This window comes from Gorilla gorilla, chromosome 13 (assembly GCF_029281585.2).
Source record: "Gorilla gorilla gorilla isolate KB3781 chromosome 13, NHGRI_mGorGor1-v2.1_pri, whole genome shotgun sequence".
In the NCBI taxonomy this organism is placed as follows: domain Eukaryota; kingdom Metazoa; phylum Chordata; class Mammalia; order Primates; family Hominidae; genus Gorilla; species Gorilla gorilla.
Window position 1 is genome coordinate 82,406,303 of NC_073237.2, and position 22,256 is coordinate 82,428,558.

Below are 22,256 nucleotides of genomic sequence, written 5' to 3' on the forward strand. Positions count from 1 at the left end.
AATGTTAAAGTTAAATAAATTTTTATTCGGGGCAGAGATGTTCACAGCATCATGGATTCATTTAAAAAGCAAACTTGAGTATGTTAAAAAAAAGATTCACTTTTTTTTTCAAAACTGCATTTACTTACCACTTGTCAGGGATATATAAAAATGTACAAAATAATGACATTAAAATTCTTATTAGATTAATAGCATGCGTTCTATTATGTTGTGATCACTACTCTTTGTGATCATGTATGTTCTATTATATTGTGATCACTACTCTTTGATTTGTTGGGATTCATTTCCATATTTCTATATTACTATAAAGCAAATAAAAGAACAAGTAAAATGTGTCTATTTCAAATACCTGAATTTATTTTACAGAAAAACAGAGTGTAAACAATGCCTTTATTCCAGAACCCTTCAAAGCATTTTATTTCTCCTAACTTCTCTACTGTCCTCAGTCTCTTTGATTTTTTTCTCCTATTTGATATTATCTTAATTAAGACTCTTTGGGTGGCAAATAACAGCTACCAACTCAATCCAGCTTAAAGCAAAATAGGGGAGTTTATGATAGTATTTCACATGTTGAGGCTCAGAAAACAGTACTCCAAAATGAAGGCCTCAGAAGCAAAAGTGTTTCTCCAACCTCCTGCCCTGCTGTCTCTCGGTCCCATTCTCCCCCAGGCTAGCCATAGAAACTAGGATTCCCCTTCCCCAGGGTGAGTCAGAGAAACCAGAATCCCTTTTCCCCAAAGCCAGCCATAAACCTAAAAATATTACTCTAACCTTCCCTCTACCTTTCTGTGCAAAAACTAGCTGTGAAGAAATTATCTGACCAACGCTGTTTGACTGTAAGTCATAAGACCCCCATTCCAGAGAGGGCCCTGCCCCACACCCCGAAGGAAGGAATGCTGCTCAGAAAGGCCAAGAAGAATCTAGGCAGACAGGCCTTGCAGGGTTACCTGCCTCTGTCTGTTAGCATAAAATCATATTTTGTCCAATCACATTTCTACATGGCTGTCCGTACTTTGTTGAACCCAAGCATAAAAATGGACTATTTCTCCTGTATCTTTTTTTTTCTTTTTTTGAGAAAGAGTTTCACTCTTGTTGCCCTGTTAACCAGGCTGGAGTGCAATGGCGTGATCTCAGCTCACTGCAGCCTTCATTTCCTGGGTTCAAGCGATTCTCCTGCCTCAGCTTCCCGAGTAGCTGGGATTACAGGCTCCTGCCACCATGCCTGGCTAATTTTTTGTATTTTTAGTAGAGACGGAGTTTCACCATGTTGGCCAGGCTGGTCTCGAACTCCTACCTCAGGTGATCCACCCGCCTCGGCCTCCCAAAGTGCTGGGATTACAGGCGTGAGCCACTGTGCACGGCCCTCCCCTGTATGTTTGGGTCTTCATTCTGAAGGCTCCCAAGGAATACATGTTAAATAAATTTGCATTCCTTTTCTCTAATTAATCTGCCTTTTGTGAGTTGATTCATCAGCTCATCCTTGGCCTCTACACAGGTGTGTCTCATGGAGCTGGAAAGCAGGGCCCTAGCCAGAAAAAGCATAGATTGAGGAACTGGGAAGCTACTGAAGACCAAGTATCCATTCTCTTGGTTATTTTCTCAAGTCAGATTGTTTCTTGTCTGACCCTTCCTGTGTTATTCTCTTGCTGTGAACAGTGTGTACTTCGCCTCTGCATCTTGTTGAAAGGGTTACCCAGAGCTCCTGGGATTGCTGGATAACATGATCATTCTGTTTTTAATTTTTTTGAGGAAACTCCATACTGTTTTCCAAAGTGGCTGTGCTAATTTACATTCCCACCAACAGTGTACAGGGGTGCATTTTATCAGCATCCTCACCGACACTTGTTATATTTTATCTTTATTATAGTAGCCAGTCTAACAGGAGCAAGGTGATATTGCATTGTGGTTTTGATTTGCATTTCCCTGATAATTAGTGATTTGGTGCAGTTTTTCATCTACCTGTTGGCCATCTCCATGTCTTCTTTTGAGAAATGTCTCATCAGGTCCCTTATCCATTTTTATTAGAACTCAGGATTAAGAAACTCACTCAAAACTGCACAACTACATGGAAACTGAACAACCTGCTCCTGAATGACTACTGGGTACATAACGAAATGAAGGCAGAAATAAAGATGTTCTTTGAAACCAATGAGAACAAAGACACAACATACCAGAATCTCTGGGACACATTTAAAGCAGTGTGTAGAGGGAAATTTATTGCACTAAATGCCTACAAGAGAAAGCAGGAAAGATCTAAAATTAACAGACTAACATCACAATTAAAAGAATTAGAGAAGCAAGAGCAAACACATTCAAAAGCTAGCAGAAGGCAAGAAATAACTAAGATCAGAGCAGAACTGAAGGAGATAGAAACACAAAAAAACCCCTTCAAAAAAATCAATGAATCTAGGAGCTGGCTTTTTGAAAAGATCAACAAAATAGATAGACTGCTAGCAAGACTAATAAAGAAGAAAAGAGAGAAGAATCAAATAGATGCAATAAAAAATGATAAAGGGGATATCACCACCGATCCCACAGAAATACAAACTACCATCAGAGAATGCTATAAACACCTCTAGGCAAATAAACTAGAAAATCTAGAAGAAATGGATAAATTCCTGCACACGTACACCCTCCCAAGACTAAACCAGGACGAAGTTAAATCCCTGAATAGACCAATGACAGGCTCTGAAATTGAGGCAATAATTAATACCCTACCAACCAAAAAAAGTCCAGGACCAGATGGATTCACAGCCGAATTCTACCAGAGGTACAAGGAGGAGCTGGTACCATTCATTCTGAAACTATTCCAATCAATAGAAAAAGAGGGAATCTTCCCTAACTCATTTTATGAGGCCAGCATCATCCTGATACCAAAGGCTGGCAGAGATACAACAAAAAAAGAGAATTTTAGACCAATATCCTTGATGAACATCGATGTGAAAATCCTCAATAAAATACTGGCAAACCAAATCCAGCAGCACATCAAAAAGCTTATCCATCACGATCAAGTGGGCTTCATCCCTGGGATGCAAGGCTAGTTCAACATACGCAAACCAATAAACATAATCCATCACATAAACTGAACCAAAGGCAAAAACCACATGATTATCTCAATAGATGCAGAAAAGGCCTTCGATAAAATTCAGCAGCCCTTCATGCTAAAAACTCTCAATAAACTAGGTATTGATGGGACGTATCTCAAAATAATAAGAGCTATTTATGACAAACCCACAGCCAATATCATACTGAATGGGCAAAAACTGGAAGCATTCCCTTTGAAAACGGGCACAAGACAGGGATGCCCTCTCTCACCACTCCTATTCAACATAGTGTTGGAAGTTCTGGCCAGGACAATCAGGCAGGAGAAAGAAATAAAGGGTATTCAATTAGGAAAAGAGGAAGTCAAATTGTCCCTGTTTGCAGATGACATGATTATATATTTAGAAAACCCCATCGGCTCAGCCCAAAATCTCCTTAAGCTGATAAGCAACTTCAGCAAAGTCTCAGGATACAAAACCAATGTGCAAAAATCACAAGCGTTCCTATACACCAATAACAGACAGAGAGCCAAATCATGAGTGAACTCCCATTCACAATTGCTTCAAAGAGAATAAAATACCTAGGAATCCAACTTACAAGGGATATGAAGGACCTCTTCAAGGAGAACTACAAACCACTGCTCAAGGAAATAAAAGAGGATACAAACAAATGGAAGAACATTCCATGCTCATGGGTAGGAAGAATCAATACCGTGAAAATGGCCATACTGCCCAAGGTAATTTATAGATTCAATGCCATCCCCATCAAGCTACCAATGACTTTCTTCATGGAATTGGAAAAAACTACTTTTTTTTGGTTCATATAGAACCAAAAAAAAGCCCACATTGCCAAGAAAATCCTAAGCCCATTTTTAAATAGGGTTGTTTTCTTGTTGCCAAGGGATGAGATTTCCCTTTTGCTCTGGAAAATCCCTGGATGGTGGCAGTCCTCTCTTAGTTACAGGGAGTGGGAAAATATAAGTGAATAAAATACGGTGTCCGTCTCCTAGTGTATTTGCTTAATTATGCAGCAAAGCTATCTCAGTATAGCATCTCGAGTGAAACAATAAATCGAGATTGTTTTGTTAAGTGGTAAAACTCTAAATAAAGAATCTTCATCCTCACTACTACTTAGAGAGCATAAAGGCACATCAAAAAGGATATGCTGATTGATGGGGATAAATAGGTACTTAAATATATTATTATAATTTTTGGGGAGGGGTTATCTAAATAAAAGTCACATCATAAGCTGAATCCCAATGTATGAGGTGGTTTTGTGTTTTAAAAGCCTAAAGACTTAGTTCATTACAATAGGTTTTTGTTGCCTTTCTTTTTCCTGTTTTTTTTTGGCTTATCTTTTTCGTATCTTCTATTTATGTGTCTTCCAAATGCGTTAATTGGTGTCACCAAAAGGTCTGTTTTATTATCACCCTCTGCTTCAACTGACATCATATATCTCTTTCTCAAAATCACAGTTTCTAATTCTATTTTCAGACATGGCAGTAATTTGATTATTTGTTTTGTTTTGGGGCCTGGTAAGAGACCTCAACAGTTACTTTTAAATTCACCCATTTACCCTTTAATCATAAGAAACCACACAAATTCAGTTATTATGCCTCCTATTTTCATCATACGACTGCATCTTTCAAACATTAGTTTTCCCATGGTAATTTTGCAGATCGTTACATTTTGTTATCTCAGAATCTTGATTGCATTACATACTCTAATGAAACTCCATGTGTATCTGCAGCCCCTAATTTCATTTTTTTCATATGATTTAGGTTTAATTTTATTACCATTCTGGAAACAGATACAAATTAGAGGAAAATTAGAAACAAAATTGGCACAATAGTTTCTCAATTTCATGATGCATTAAATTTGGGGGCAATTTATCACAAGTGGAAAAAGTTTAGGTAGCGGCAATGATCACGTAACTAAATGAGAGCTCTTGAAGAAATATTATTTTATCTTTAAGGCCTAGTACAAAGAAAACCCATCTATTCACCACCCTTAATAGAATTCAGTACACGAATCATTATATCTGTCACTAGGTCCAGATACTATCTGTGGGCACTTCAATAGCTGCAGAAATTTTACCTTCTCTGGCAAATTTCTGGGAAAATGAATATGAAGAGAGAAAATGTGTTACATCATGGAGGGAAAAACTGTAGTTCCACATGGATACTCCTGTTCACTCAGTGAATATCTATGATGATTCATTCCACTAATAATCATTGAGTATATGTGTCAAGGAGTGTCCTTGGCACTGGAGATACAATGACAAACAGAATGACAAGATTCCTATTGGGAAAGACAGACCAACTGATATTATATAGTGAACAAGAAAAAATTATAGGGCTGGGCGCAGTGGCTCATGCCTGTAATCCCAGCACTTTGGGAGGCTGAGGCAGGTGGATCACGAGGTCAGGAGTTCGAGACTAGCCTGACCAACATGGTGAAACCCCGTCTATACTAAAAATACAAAAATTAGCTGGGTGTGGTGGTGCACACCTGTAATCCCAGCTATTTGGGAGGCTGAGGCAGGAAAATAGCTTAAACCCAGAAGGCAGAGGTTGCAGTGAGCTGAGATTGCACCACTACACTCCAGCCTGGGCAACAGAGGGAGACTCCATCTCAAAAAAAAAAAAAAAAGACAGAAATGATATACCATCTGTATAATCATATATGATACTTGTATGATTACACAATCATATGTGTATAAAGTGGAGATTTAAAATAAGATGGTATTTTAGAGAGTAATTGAGTGGCCTATTGAGACTAGATGGCCAGGGAGTCCTCTGAGATGGCACATTAGAATCTGAGAGGTAGAGACCACCAGAAACAGAAAGAAACAAATGCATTTCTGCAGTCGGGCACCTGCTGACTCCTTGATTCCATTAGGACAGAGTAAGCGCTCGTTTTCTGCCAACCTAGAATTCGGCCCTGTGGCTGCAGCGAAAAGAATCCCAGAAGAGGGACTCACGCTGAACACATTCTGGCTCCAGAGACTTCCTCATTAAAATAATAATAATAAATCTTAAAATCCCAGGAGAGATTCAGGAATAAAACTGGAGAAAGTAAGACTTTAAATTAAAATTATTAGAAATCCCCAGGAAGTAAAGAAGGAAAAAGAAACCAGAAAAAAAAATCCTATCAGTTAATTAAGCCTTGGAGTGACAAAGAGATCTAGAGCTTCTAAGGATATGGAAATTTCTTGGCTTTGAAGAGTTGAGGGAGAAGAATCATGAACAGTCTAAAGCAATTGCCCAGCGTCTCAAGTAGAAGGGCATGAAGAGGAGCTGGCAAGAATGTCTCCAGATGATGACACGTTTGCAGGGCTTTTTCTGGGCCACTCATGAGGCCACACAGATGCCAACGAGCCACCCTGGCCCTGTCCTTATGGAGGGGCCCTGCACAGGATTTTGGGATAAGGATGGAAGGACAGTGTCTTTTCAGGTTCTCCCTGTGCGGTTTTGGTCACCCTTCTATTTCCTGAGTTCCAGCCCCAGGCCTGTGGCATCCCTGTTTCACTTTGTGGGGTTGCTGTGGGCTCCTCCAGGCATGAGCTCTACGGAGGATCCTCAGGTACCCAGATGGGAAACCTGGAACAGGAACCCTCCATGGTAAGCCCCCTGCCTGTTTGGTTTTCCCCAGCAGCCAGCCCTCAAGCCCTCTGAAGCAGTGGTCCACCTCTTCTGATTCTGATCCAGATTGTGAACTTAGCAGCAACTAGAACCTGGGTCCCAATTCTGTCTGAAATCAACAGAATAATATGTTCTATACGTTGGTGCATGACTCTTTGCCTAATCCAACACAATGAGAGTAAAGTGTGAAATAAACAAAACATAACAAGTAAAGAATCTGAGCTGTGAAGAGAGAGAAGGAAGCAGCCATATGGGAAAGGTCCCAAGCTTAGTGAGTTACAAGGAAGCTGGTGTGGCTGCATGGTAATGGTTGAGGGCACTGGGCACAGGGTGAAGCTAGCGGGTGTGGAGAGACTAGAAAACTAGAGTTTTGTGAACTTCTACTAAATACTGCATTGTTAAACAGGATTTGAGGAGTTTTGTTCGTTTGTTTTTTGTTTTTTGAGATGGAGTCTTGCTCTTGTTGCCCAGGCTGCAGTGCGATGGCATGATCTTGGTTCACTGCAACCTCCGCCTCCCGGGTTCAAGCAATTCTCCTGCCTCAGCCTCCCAAGTAGCTGGGATTACAGATGCGCACCACCATACTGGGCTAATTTTTGTATTTTTAGTAGAGATGGGGTTTCACCATGTTGGCCAGGCTGGCCTTGAACGCCTGACCTCGTGATCCCCCCCGCCTCAGCCTCCCAAACTGCTGGGATTACAGGTGTGAGCCACCGCACCTGGCCGGAAGTTTTAAATGTACCCCTGTGTGGCAGACAGTGCTGGGTACCTCCCCTGTAACCATCCATTCCCATTTCTTCCCTTTCTCAAGAGCTCCAATTTAGTTTGGAGTTGCATAGTACCCAATTAAAAACACCCAATTCCAGGCCAGGCATGGTGGCTCATGGCTGTAATCCTAGCACTTTGGGAGGCCGAGGCAGGCGGATCACTTGTCAGGAGTTTAAGACCAGCCTGGCCAACATGGCAAAACCCCATCTCTACTAAAAATACAAAAATTAGCCAGGCGTGGTGGCATGTGCCTATAGTCCTAGCTACATGGGAGGCTGAGGCAGGAGAATCATTTGAACCCAGGACACAGAGGTTGCAGTGAGCCAAGATGGCGCCACTGCACTCCACCTGGGCAATGGAGCAAGACTCTGTCTCAAACAAACAAACAAACACCCCTAATTCCAGAGTCCCTTACAGCTGGGGGTGGTCACACTACATGGTTCTGGATATGATATGTATCCAGAATGCTGATGAGAAGGTCCTCCCTTCCAGAATAAAACAGGGAACTTCGAGAAGATGGCTTTTCATGCTTTTTCATTCTTCCTGTCTGGCGCACTCATGCAATGTCTGTGGGGATAGCAGCCGCCTTATAACTATGCCAATGAAAACCACAAATAAAAAGATGAGATGAGAGAAAGACAGGAGTCTGGGAGACTGGTGGTATTCTGAGCCTACCGCGCTGCACAGCCCTGCTGACCTCTGCACATTTTGCTGGACACAATAAACTAATGTGTATTTTAGGTGCTGGCATCCATGCATTCTCATACTTGTAACCAAGCACCATGCTAAACCATACAACACAGAATAGGAAAAAATAACTGTTTAAGGAACTGGGGAAAATATTGGTTAAAATAATCCAGGGATAATAGTAACCCAGAAGAAGGCAAAGGTAGTCTTATCTTTCTGAAATTTGGCCTCAAGGAGTATAGAAACCAAAACCAAGAGGAACTTTCTCAATGCAACTACTCGTACTACTATTAATTTTACTACTACTAGTAAAGATAATAATACACACTAGCAGCAAAGCCAGCTTACATTTTTAAAGTGCTTACCATGTACCAGGCACTCTCCTAAGCACTCCACGTCTTAAATTATTGAATCCTAAGAGCAACCTTCACAATTATTATCTTTATTTCACAAACGAAGATATTGAGATAGAGAGAGCTTAAGTGATTTGTGAGGATCAAAGAGCCAAAATTTCAACCTAGGATGCCTGACTACAAGGCCTGCTGTGTGAACCAAATTTTATGAAATTCTCTTAATATGCGATATAATATCACTTCATCTTTGGTAAAAATTCTGCTCAAATCTTCTATTTTTAAAAATTGGTTGATTATCATCCTAATATCAAGTATCTATTTGCTTTTTACAGTTAAAACAGTAACATTGCTGCCAGGCGTGGTGGCTCATGCCTGTAATCCCAGCACTTTGGGAGGCTGAGGTGGGTGGATCATTTGAGGTCAGTAGTTCGAGACAAGCTTGGCCAGCATGGTGAAATCCCGTCACTACTAAAAATACAAAAATTAGCTGGGCATGGTGGCGGGTGCCTGTAATCCCAGCTACTCGGGGGGGCTGAGGTAGGAGAATCGCTTGAACCCGGGAGGCGGATGTTGCAGTGAGCAGAGATCCTGCCACTGCACTCCAACCTGGGCGACAGACTGAGAGACTGAGACTCTGTGTCAAACAAAACAAAACGAAACAAAACACAACCCAAAAAACAGTAACATTGCTGAACAGTCCAAAGAAACAAAGCGGAAGGAAGCAATGGCATGGCATCTTCAAAGAGCAGACAGAAAATAACTTCTAACCTAGAATTCTGGATCCAAGGAAAATATCCTTCCCACATGAAAGTGATATACAAACTTTTTTTTTTTTTTTTTTTGAGAGGGAGTCTCACTCTGTTGGCCAGGCTGGAGTATGGTGGCACAACCTCTGCCTCCCGGGTTCAAGCGATTCTCCTGCCTCAGCCTCCTAAGTAGCTGGGACTACAGGCACATGCCACCACGCCTGGCTAATTTTTTGCTTTTTTAGTAGAGATGGACTTTCACCGTGTTAGCCAGGATGGTCTTGATCTCCTGACTTTGTGATCCACCTGCCTTGGCCACCCAAAGTGCTGGGATTACAGGTGTGAGCCACCACACCCGGCCCAAACATTTTTGAATGAACAAAAAATTGAAAAATTCATTGCCAGGCTACCCACTCTAAAGGAAATATTAAAGATTGTCCTCCAGGCAGAGGGAAAATTAAGCCAGATAAAAACTTGCTTAGAGATGTAGAAAGAAATTAAGAACAAGGCCGGGCGTGGTGGCTCACGCCTATAATCCTAGCACTTTGGGAGGCTGAGGTGGGCGGATCACCTAAGGTCAGGAGTTCGAAACCAGCCTGGCCAACATGGCGAAACCCCATCTCTACTAAAAATACAAAAAATTAGCCGGGCATGGTGGTGGGCGCCTGTAATCCCAGCTACTTGGGAGGCTGAAGCAGGAGAATTGTTTGAACCCAGGAGACAGATGTGGCAGTGAGCTGAGATCTCGCCACTGCACTCCAGCCTGGGTGACAGAGCGAGACTCCATCAAAGAGAAGAAAGAAAGAAAGAAAAAGAAAGAAAGAAAGAAAGAAAGAAAGAAAGAAAGAAAGAAAGAAAGAAAGAAAGAAAGAAAGAAAGAAAATATGTGGGTAAATCTAAATGAATAGTAACTATATAAAACCTTATAAAACAGTGTAAATAATGTCTTGTGGGGATACTTATTATTATATATTAGAAAATACGTATTCAGATACATACCGTCACTATAGTTGCTTGTAGGGATATATAATATTATTACATATTAGCAAATATATATTATACATATAGTCATTAAGGTTAGACATTGGCAAGAGGTACTTTTCCCTGGGCCCTGAACTCTGGCCTTATTTCAGCCATGCCCTACCTTATAGGATGAGGAATCCAGGGGGCCCAGGGAATATGCCCACCTGGAGCATTTATCACTCCATCTGGAGCACAGTTAGGTATCTGAGACCTCAGAATTTCCCACACAAAATGATCTGATTATTCTTCCCGGCTTGTGTGGGCCCTTTCCCTGGCTCCTTCCTTCCAAGGGCAAACCACACTGCCAGTACCTAGCACCTAGGAGTGGACACGTGGAGGCTGTTTGTAGCCAGTGTCTGCAGAGTTGGGTTGTCCATACGCACATGCATGAGGCCCTCACAGTGTTAGAGCTGGAAGTGGGAAGAGAAGAAGGATGACTGAGCATCAGGTACCAGAGGCTATCTCTCTCGTGCCATACCATTTTAGCACAGAACTACAGAGAGCTCTAAATTAGAATTTAGAATTTGAATTTGGCCCTTCAAGTTGTCATGAAGGATTATTGGTAAATGTAGAAAATAGCACCCATTTTATTCAATAGTTTGTTAGCTTGGTTTATTCTTTAAACTATCTAGATATATGGTGTGTAGGTCTCCATCTGTACTCTTTGTCTGAGCCCCAAAATTGGTTACGGGGCAGGTCTCTCTACATAGAATTAAAATATACAAAAACAGCCAGGCACAGTGGCTCACGCCTGTAATCCCAGCACTTTGGAAGGCTGAGGCGGACGGATCATGAGGTCAGGAGTTTGAGACCAGCCCGGCCAATATGGTGAAACCCCATCTCTACTAAAAATACAAAAATTAGCCAGGTGTGGTGGCACGCGCCTGTAGTCCTAGCTACTTGGGAGGCTGAGACAGAAGAACCGCTTGAACCTGGGAGACGGAAGTTGCAGTGAGCCGAGATTGCGCCACTGCACTCCAGCATGAGTGACAGAGTGAGACTCCATCTCAAAAAAAAAAGATATATATGTGCGTGCACACACACACACACACACACAAACAATAGTCCATAATTTGGAATGGTGATAAATGGAGTTAAAGGGTCCTAAGGCAGTAGCATGTCTGAGATGAGGTAAAAGCACTAGTATACATTGTTTTTTTCTAAGTTAAAGATGTTTGAGGCTGGGCATGGTGGCTCACGCCTGTAATACCAACACTTTGGGAGGCCGGGGGGGAGGATCACCTGAGGTCAGGAGTTCAAGACCAGCCTGACCAACATGGAGAAACCCTGTCTCTACTAAAAATACAAAATTAGCTGGACCTAGTGGCACATGCCTGTAATCCCAGCTACTTAGGAGGCTGAGACAGGAAATTCGCTTGAACCTGGGAGGTGGAGGTTGCAGTGAGCCAAGATTGCGCCATCACACTCCAACCTGGGCATCAACAGCAAAAAAAAAAAAAAAAAGATGTTTGTTGTAATATCTAAGGTATCCACTAAAATAATAGGCCGATAATGTATAGTTAACAAGCATTGAAGAAGGAAAATAAATTAAAAAGTAAACACATCCAAAAACTGGCAAGAAAAATTGAGATAGTTAAGGCGAGAAAAACAGAAAGCAAGTAATAAGATGTTTAAATGGTGTATATCAATAACTAAATTAAGTGCAAATGGAATAAATGCCTCAGTTAAAAGCCAAAAATTGGCCAGGAGTGGTGGCTCACACCTGTAATCTCAGCATTTTGGAAGACTGAGGGAGCAGGATTGCTTAAGGCCAGGAGTTTGAGACCAGCCTGGGCAACATAGTGAAACCTTATCTCTATGAAAAATTAAAAAAAATTAGCTGGGCACAGTGGCATGCACCTGTAGTCCCAGCTACTCAGGAAGTTGAGGCAGGAGGATCATTTGAGCCCAGGAGTTCAAGGCTGAGTGAGCTATGGTTGCACCACTGCACTCCAGCCTGGGTGACAGAGTAGGACTTCATCTCCGTCTTAAAAAAAAAAAAAGCCAAAGGTTCTAAGTCTGGATTAAAAAATCTCCAACGGGCTGGGTGTGGTGGCTCATGCCTATAATCCCAGCACTTTGGGAGGCTGAGGGGGGTGGATAATGAGGTCAGGAGTTCGAGACCAGCCTGAGCAACATGGTGAAACCCCGTCTCTACTAAAAATATAAAAATTAGCTGGGTGGGGTGGTGTGCTCCTGTGATCCCAGCTACTCAGGAGGCTGAGGCAGGAGAATCGCTTGAACCCGGGAGGAGGAGGTTGCAGTGAGCCAAGATCACGTCACTGCAATCCAGCCTGGGTGACAGAGTGAGACTCCATCTCAAAAAAAAAAAAGGAAAAAAAAGAAAAGAAAAACAACAACAACATGCTGTTTACCAGAGATATTACCTAAATATAAGAATACAAAAAAGTTCAATGTAAAAGAATAGAAAAGGTACAGCATGTAAACATCAACTAAGAGAAAGTTGATATGCCCGTATTAATATAAACAAAGTCAATGTTAAGAAGCATCATTAGAGGTAAAGATTATTTATTAATCATAAAAGTTTTCATTCATCCAGAAGCTATAACATTTCCAGAGTCTTATAAATGACACAATAAAATTAATAGAAATGAAAGTAAAAGTAGAGGCTCCTTGAATGAGAATGGGGGCTTTTTAACACACTTCTTGTCTGATAACTGATAAACAAAAATCAGTAGACCTGTTGAAGATTTGAACAACGTGATTAACACATTTGACATAATTGATATAGATAAAAAAGCTATACTCATCTGGGCATGGTGACTCATGCCTGTAATCCCAGCACTTTGGGAGGCCGAGGCGGGTGGATCACCTGAGGTCAGGAGTTTGAGACCAGCCTGGCCAAAATGGTGAAACCCCGTCTCTACTAAAAATACAAAATTAGCCGGATGTGGTGGCACATGCCTGTAATCCCACCTACTTGGGCAGCTGAGGCAGGAGAATTACTTGAACCCGGGAGGTGGAGGTTGCAGTGAGCCGTTATCGTGTCATTGCACTCCAGCCTGGGCGACAAGAGCGAAACTCTCAAAACAAACAAACAAACAAACACCTATAATCAGTAATTGTGACATATACATTCTATTCAAGTACACTTGAAATTTTACCAAAATTAACTATATATCAGACCATAAAGCATACTTCATCGGATGGAAATTATACAAAATATGTTCCCTGACCACAGTGGAATCAAGTTAGAAATCAATAACAAAAGGATTCAATAGAGCAAAAGCATTAAGGTAAGGATATGTATCACAGATAGTAGCAAGGGGCCCAGGGCACCAGGCCCAGGCTTTGACTGTTCTCTCCCTGTAAGGACTCTATTAGACACACGTTTCTTCTCCAGGAACAAAACATGGATGAATCTTACAAAAGAATCCATACTGTATGATTCCATTTGTATAAAAATAGGCAAAACTAATCTATGGTAAATATTGATTATCTTTGGAAGGGAGGGATGGAGTAATGATTAAGAGAGGGCCAGAGAGGGGCGTACTGGCAGAATTCTGATTCATGCCCTGGGTAGTGATTCCATAGGTGCGTTCAGCTTGTTATAATTCATCAAGCTTGTGATTTGCTGTATAACATTATACTTCAAAAAAGTTATTTAAAAATGAAGCAAACACCTACAAGTTCACAATACTTTTTTTTTTTTTTTTTTTTTTTGAGGCAAAGTCTCATTCTGTTGCTCAGGCTGGAGTGCAGTGATGCGATCTTGGCTCACTGCTAACTCTGCCTCCTGGGTTCAAGCGATTGGTCCTGCCTCAGCCTCCCGAGTAGCTGGGATTAATAGGCAGCACACCACCACATCTGGCTAATTTTTTATTTTTATTTTTATTTTTTTATTTTAGTAGAGACGGGGTTTCTGCCATGTGGGCCGGGCTGGTATTGAACTCCTGCCCTCAAACAATCTACCCGCCTTGGCCTCCCAAAGTGCTGGGATTACAGGTGTGAGCCACCATGCCCAGCCACAATGCTATTTTAAAAGAGAGAAGGAAAGAAATACTTATTTGGCAACCTTCTGAAGTAACTAGAACATCAACTCCTGGATTAAAAAATTGACAACTAACAGGAAAAACATAAGCAGTTAACCTGCTTTCTTGTAGACTGTATTTCAGTGTAAGTAAATAACTCTAGTTGATGAGGAAAAGTTTTTCTTTACAAATAATTTCCAACTAATAAATGTGGAATTGATGGCAGAATTAGATAATCACCAACGAGTAACCACTAATGAAATAATTCAGGCAAAGGTCATAGTATGAGTTATCTATTGCTGTGTAACAGATTACTTCAGAATGTTTCAGCTTAAAACAACAAACATTTATCATCTCTCAGTTTCTGTGGATTAGGAATCAGGGCATGGCTTAACATGGTGTCCTGGTTCAGTCTTTCAACACTACAACTAAATGTCAACGAGGGCTGCGGTCATCTCAAGACTTGAGTTGGGGAGGATTCACCTACAAGCTTACTCATGGGGTTGTTGGCAGATTTCAAGTTCTTGTTGGCTGTTAGCCAGAAAGAGCAGGTACTTGCCACATGGGATTCTCCATAGGGCATCTCCCAAGATGGCAGCTGGCTTCTCTAAGAGCTAGCAGTGAAGAAGAGAGCAAGAGAAGATGCCCAAGGTGGAATCCACAGTTTTTTGGTAGCTTATTATTGAAGTGACATCGCATCACCTCTGCTGCACTCTATTCTGGAAGTCTTAAGTCCAGACTAGAGTCAAGATAAGGAGATTACACAGAAAGTCAATACCAGAAGGCGGCGATCACAGGGAACCTCTTAGAGGCTGCTATAAAAGTTGATCATACAAATTGGATCGTTCTTGTCATACCGAACTAAATGAGAGTTGAGGGGCCAGGAGAAAAAGCACCAAGACACATAACATTGCTCCAAGAATGTCATTCTCTGCAAGCCTGGATGCTGAAACAACCTGCTATAACCTAAAACCAGTTGTATCTAATGGCTACTGGAACAACCTGCTTAGACTCTAAGACTAGTTTTAGCCACCATGGTCACTCACCAATTAGAGCTTGCCAGTTCCCCAGAACTTTGCTAGTGCCAGTGAACTTTCTTTTAGAACAATATGTAACATTTCTTCTTTTTATAAAACCTGCAAACTTCTCTTTGTTCTTTGGACATACTGAAGACCACCTGGTGTGTGTGTGTATGACTCAAATTGCAATTCTTGCTTCCCAAATAAAATGTCTTAAATTTAGAAATTTGTTTCTATATTTTATTTGACTTCAACATTGCCTACCATCATTATCAAAGGATGGAAGCTATTAGATGAAAAGTTGATGGGGACTTTATAAAACAGAGGCATCAGACTGTCATCACCTGAATCCTTTACTCAATCTTAAACTCACTAAAAGAACAATAGACATTATTTGCCTTGTACTGTGAAGCAATCTGAAGTACATAGCACCACCTAATGAGGTACTTTTTCCAAAAAGAGGTGAGCTCAAAACCAGTCAAGTCTTTAACAGACATCCATTTTATAAGAAATAAATCTATCAGTTTATTCCTAAATAAATATATATGATAGAAGAACAAGTTAAAGGACACCATGAGGATACAAATCTAGAAGGTGGGACCTTCTACATGTCAATGGACCTATTTCTTCAGTAAGTCAATTGCATGAAAAAAATGAGGACTTGCTCTAGACTAAAAGAGTCTTAAGAGACTTAACAATCAAATGCAATCTTTAGATCTTGCTTGGATACTGATTCAAACAAACCAATTAAAGAAGATAATTTTATAATAAGGTGACTTTGAATATAGATACAAAGATGGTACTAAGAAATTATTATCTTTTAGTAAATAATGCATTGTAGCTATGAAAGAAAATGTCCATATTTTTCTGAGATGCAAACAAAAGTAACAACTGAGACATGGGGTCTAAGATTTGCTTTAAAGTACTTCAGCAGACACAACAAACACAACAAAAGGAAGAGATAAAACAGATGTGGTAAAATCTTAATAACTGTTGAATCTAGATTATGGATATATGCAAATTCATTGTAGAATCCTATTCATTTTTATGAGTGTTTAAACATTTTCATAAAAACAAGAAAAGATAGCAGGAGTGGATGGTTTTATACCTGAGTTCTAGCTAGACTTCAATATTTCTAATATTGTTTAAATATCTGTGATCTTAAAAAAGATGAAAAACTCCCCAATTCATTTTATAAAGCTAGCATAACTTTTAATAAACTTTTTTGTGTTTTGTTTTGCTTTGTTTAAGAGACAGGGTCTCACTTTGTTGCCTAGACCAAAGTACAGTGGCATGATCATAGCTCATTGTAGCCTCAATCTTCTGGGCTCAAGAAATTCTCCTGCCTCAGCCTCTCAAGTAGTTGGGACTACAGGTGCACACCACCACCCCCAACTAATTTTTGTAACTTTTTTTTCTTTTTTTTTGAGATGGAGTCTTGCTCTGTTACCAGGCTGGAGTGCAGTGGCACGATCTCTGCTCACTGCAACCTCCACCTCCCAGGTTCAAGCAATCCCCCTGTCTCAGCCCCCCGAGTAGCTGGGACTACAGGCACACGCCACCATGCCCGGCTAATTTTTTTTTTTGTATTTTAGTAGAGATGGGGTTTCACCACATTGGCCAGGCTGGTCTCGATCTCCTGACCTTGTGATCCACCCACCTTGGCCTCCCAAAGTGCTGGGATTACAGGCGTGAGCCACCACGCCCTGCCATAACATTATTTTTTTAGAGGCAGGGTCTCACCACATTGCTCAGGCTGTTCTTGAACTCCTGGTCTCAAGTGATCCTCTTGCCTTTGCCTCCTCAATAGCTGGGATTACAGGAGTGAACCACTGTGCTTGGCTCTAAAACCTTTTTTTTTTTGAAATATAATATGCATGGAGAAAAATTAATAGTTGTGTGTAGCTTGAATAACTTTTGCATACTGAACACATCTGTGCAAAAAGATTAAAAACTAGAACACTGTGTGCACCCCAGATACCCACCCCATGCTCATTTTAGACAGTATCTTCTGCTGAAGATAGTCACTGTGCTGAAGCCAGCATAATTTTTTTTTTTTTTTTTTAGCTGGAGTCTCACTCTATCGCCAAGACTGGAGTGCAATGTTATGATCTGGGCTCACTGCAACCTCTGCCTCCAGAGTTCAAGCGATTCTCCTGCCTCAGCTTTCTGAGTAGCTGGGATTACAAGCACACGCCACCACACCCAGCTAATTTTTGTATTTTTAGTAGAGATGGGGTTTCCCCATGTTGGTCAGGCTGGTCTCGAACTCCTGACCTCAAGTGATCTGCCTGCCTTGGCCTCCCAAAGTGCAGGGATTACAGGTATGAGCCACAGCATAAACTTTAATACCAAAATCTGGTTTTAAAAAATAGTGCAAAAAGTGGAGACTACAGAATAATTTCATTTATATGGAGACAACTTTTAAAAATAGCATATTAGGAAACAGAATCCAGAAATGTATTTTAATATCTACACAATCATACACACATATATTGTTAACAATTTGCTTGCCATTATTTCTTGTATTCCCTCTGGGTTCTTACTAAAATACATACTTTATTAGTAGTTTTTTTTAAGCAAGGGATTATGGATAGTAAACATTTTTAGGCTCATGTATTTTTTAACATATTTATTTTACCCCCTACTCCTCAGAGAGAGTTTGGCTGCTTATAGAATTACAGACAGCTATTTTCCTTCAGCATTGTAAGTATATAACACTATTGTCCTCTGACCTCTATTGTTAATGAGCATTCTATTGTCAATTTGTCATTTCTTTGTATGTAATCCATCTCTCTTTCGTAGATTATATTTTCCTTTACTGCTTAGTGGTCCATAGTTTTGCTACAGTATTTCTGGGTATAGATTTATTTTCAATATCTTGCTAATCAGTCTGAGATTTTTCAGTTCAAGGTCTCATGTGTTTCTTGAGATTTTTCTGTCATTTTATTTTCACATATCACTTAATTTCCATTCTCCTATTTTTTTTCTGCTAATTCCATTGTATACATTTCTGAACTTCTCATTCTACCCTCCAATACTCTTATTTTTCTGTCTTACAGTGCTATGATCTATAAGCTTTTCAATGCTGTCTTCCAACTTGTTAGCCCTCTCTCTTCAGATATATCCAGGCTACCACTGGGATAATTATCAAGGGTTATTATTATAATTTTCAATGACTATATCTTTCATTTCCAAGATTTCCAATTTGTTCTTTTACAAATCTTTCTGTTCTTATTCCATGGATGCTGTTGCCTTCTTTGTCACTGGACAGTTAATAGATTATATTTAAGTTCTCATATTGATCTCTGTATGCTCAGATGTTAATTTGTTTGTTGAATTTACCAAATACTTTATGATGATGAACTTCCTTGTGTGCTTAAAATTCCTTAAAAAGCTATGCTTGCTTGAGTGTTCTTCGGTTACACCTTTTCTTTTCATATGACCTACATTTGCTTTAGCCCTGGTCCAAATGGGTTGCACCGTCCAAACCACTTCTCACGTTAGCAGATTAAATCGGACCTTTTGCTCCGCATTAACGGCTTAATTTTACAATATACCTTCATGTGTGTTGTACACACTCCCTTCAGATGTTCTATTGGGTACTTGGCTTCTTTACTTTTTGTGTATTAAATCAATGCTCTCAAAAGCAAAAATCTATGTCCAAAATATTTTAATACACTACATATTCCATTTAAGAGAATAACTTCCTTCATTTTGATAATCAATTTGAGGATAAATGACCGAAGACTTGCGAACTATAGGGGGGAAAATAACATCAGGCATGTCCTGGCTCTCTACAAATCTCTTCTCAGTGTTGTATTTTATGTCTCCGAATGAAATTGCCGTAGTGCGCCTCCACTTCGCAAGCCCCTTAAAATATCTCCATTCCAGATCCCTTAGATTCATGAATTGTTTTCCTGAAAAGAATCATATTTTCAAAGAATCACATGGTGTTGTTACTCAGCCTTTCATTACTCAGAGATGCTTCATGGACAGGGTAAACCTTTGATGAACTCGAGTCCCCATTTTCTGGCAGAATGCCATTTCTAAAGCTTTATTTTTAATTTTTATTTATTTATTTATTTTGAGATGGAGTTTTGCTCTTGTTGCCCAGGCTGGAGTGCAATGGCGCGATATCGGCTCACCACAACCTCCGCCTCCCGGGTTCAAATGATTCTCCTGCCTCAGCCTCCTGAGTAGCTGGGATGACAGGCGCCCGCCACCACACCCGGTTACTTTTCTTGTATTTTTAGTAGAGACGGGGTTTCACCATGTTGGCCAGGCTAGTCTCAAACTCCTGACCTCAAGTGATCCACCCGCCTCAGACTCCCAAAATACTGGGATTACGGGAGTGATTCACTGTACCCAGCCTAAAGCTTTATAAACTTAAGGGAGACCCTGTGATGTCAATTTCATGTAAAGCCTGCCCCTAAACAGCAATTGAGTGGGTCTGGCTAACTGGGCTTGAGTGGACCCTGCAGAGCCCCGGCAGGTGGAGGGAGTATTTCATTCTGTGCTTGGATCCTAACAGAATGTGCAAATGGAGAGCTCTGCAGAGCACCGAAAGCAGCAGGGAGGAGAAAAGGATCCTAAAACAGGGAGGAAGATGGGTTAGAAGTGCACAGATTGTTAGTGTCATTTCTTCCAAGATGCTAATGTAAGCCCTAAGTATAAAAGGGCAGTGGCTGAGCTAGAATCTGGCCATTCTCCATACTCATTCAGAAACCACAAGCTTGAGGTGTCATCAGCAGTTACAATTCCTTCAAGTAGCCAATGAGCCAAGGAGAAAGAATCAAGCAAAGACACAGCACATGTTCTCCCCACCAGCAGCGATTCCCCTCTCCTTTCCCTTCCACCCTTTTCATGGCTAAATACATTGTAACGCTGAAAACAACAAATCAAGGCTGAAGGCATGGGTTGGAGTGTAAAACCAGGAGCCAACGGGCCACGGGAACAAGTATAAGGAGAATTATGGTCACAGCAGACAAGCAGGATGACTGGTCTATTTCTGGTGGGTGACCTTACTGTCCCACATGTGGTGACATTTGAGCATGTTACCTGTAGTCCACAGACTGAGCAGGCACCACTCCACTCCAATCAGTCCTCCATCCCTGTACTGGGAGGGCCCGGGCCTGCCTGGTGGGAAGTCTTTATATAGACTTTGTACATGTCTGAAGTAGAAGACAGGTGCCAGAGACTCTTCGTTGGGCTCATACCTCCCTAAGTAGAACAGATACTGCCATGGTGTTCAGCAGTCCGTTCATAAGGCCAGTTGCCAAGTTTCAGGGAGTTTGACAAGATCTTTGGAGGCCTGGCATAGCAAGAAGTGGTGGCAAAAGGAAGGAAGGGGATCTTTAACAAGAGAAGGTTTAGAGCTGATGATTTTGATGACTAAAGAGCCTCATGTCCCAAACTCCTGACCTCAGGTGACCCACCTACCTCGGCCTCCCAAAATGACCAGCCTGGCCAACAGGGAGAAACCCGGTCCTACTAAAAATACAAAAAATTAGCCGGGCTTGGTGGTGGGCACCTGTCATCGCAGCTACTCCGGAGGCTGATGCAGGAGAATCACTTGAACCTGGGAGGTGGAGGTTGCAGTGAGCCGAGATCATGCTGCTGCACTGCAGCCTGGGCGACAGAGCAAGACTCTGTCAAAAAAAAAAATAATAAAAAAAGAAGCTTCATGTCATGATCTCTGACAGACACTTTAGGTTGGCTTACTCCACACGCATTGCAATCCTCTTCTGCCTTCCTCTGCTATAGAGGGCGGAGCTAAGAACTCTTATTCACCAGCCTTCCCTATAGGAAGGGGTGATGATCGGACACAATTCTGGCCAAGAAGATGTAGAAATAAATCACTTAAGGAGAGGTGTTCTGGAAAATCGTTGCTTCCGTATTAAAAGAGGACAGAAGTGTCAATGTGGCTCTTCATCCTATCCCACCTTTTCCTGACTGGAATGTGGCCACAGCCTCCGAGGGTGAAGGAGATGTCTTTTGGACATGAAAACAAAAGCTACACACAAAAAAATGGCAGAGCCCGGGTCCTTGGAGACATTTGAAAGCATCGCTCCACAGAGAGTGCAATCACGGTCACCAGAGACAGAGTAGGGAGTGGGAGAGGAGGATGGAGAGAGATAAGTCAATGGGTTCAGAGTTATAATTAGAAGCCCTGCATAGTGGCATGCACCTGTAGTCCCAGCTACTAGGGAGGCTGAAGGAGGAAGATTCCTTGAGCTCGGGAGTTTGAGGCCAACCTGGGCAACATAGCAAGATACCATCTCAAAAAAATGTAAAATGGGCCAGGACCGGTGGCTCACGCCTGTAATCCCAGCACTTTGGGAGGCCAAGGCAGGCAGATCGCTTGAGCTCAGAAGTTCAAGACCAGCCTGGGCAATATGATGAAACCCCACCTCTACAAAAAATACAAAAATTAGCCAGTTGTGGTGGCATGCACCTGAGGTCCCAGCTACTTGAGAGGCTGAGATAGGAGGATTGCTTGAGCCCAGAAGGTTGAGGCTGCAGTGAGCTGAGATTGTGCCACTGCACTCCAACCTGGGTGACAAGAGTGTCTCAAAAAAAAAAAAATTAAAGTAAATAAATAATTGAGAACAAAGTTACAGTTAGATAAGAGGAATAAATTCTGGTGTTCTATTGCACAGTAAGGTGAGGATAGTTAACAATAAGATATGGTATCTTACAAAATAGCTAGAAGGAAGGCTTTTCAAAGTCATCACCACAAAGAAATGGTAAGTGCATGAGGTCAGGATAAATACACAGATTCGATCACTATATAACACTATATAACACTATTGAAACATATATTGTACTCCATATATATGTACAATGACAATGTGTTCATTAAATAAATAGAGACATAAAAAGCACTGGGAGGCTGAGGCAGGCGGATCACGAGGTCAGGAGATTGAGACTATCCTGGCTAACATGGTAAAACCCCGTCTCTACTAAAAATACAAAAACAA

The 22,256-nt window shown here is 41.3% G+C and overlaps 2 protein-coding genes across 12 annotated transcripts in view; both read right to left on the reverse strand.

Annotated features, from left to right (window-relative positions):
- The window catches only part of ISCA1 (iron-sulfur cluster assembly 1), a 160,316-nt gene that overhangs the window by 78,627 nt on the left and 59,433 nt on the right, over nucleotides 1–22,256 (reverse strand). The window lies entirely within an intron of this gene.
- Nucleotides 18,930–22,256, reverse strand: part of C13H9orf153 (chromosome 13 C9orf153 homolog) — a 40,130-nt gene continuing 36,803 nt past the window's right edge. For all 9 annotated transcript variants that reach the window (XM_019033975.4, XM_063696507.1, XM_063696508.1 and 6 more), the window contains one exon: nucleotides 18,930–19,193. In XM_019033975.4, the coding sequence (XP_018889520.1) occupies nucleotides 18,955–19,193 (239 nt within the window). In that variant the 3' untranslated portion in view covers nucleotides 18,930–18,954. The remainder of the gene's footprint in view (nucleotides 19,194–22,256) is intronic.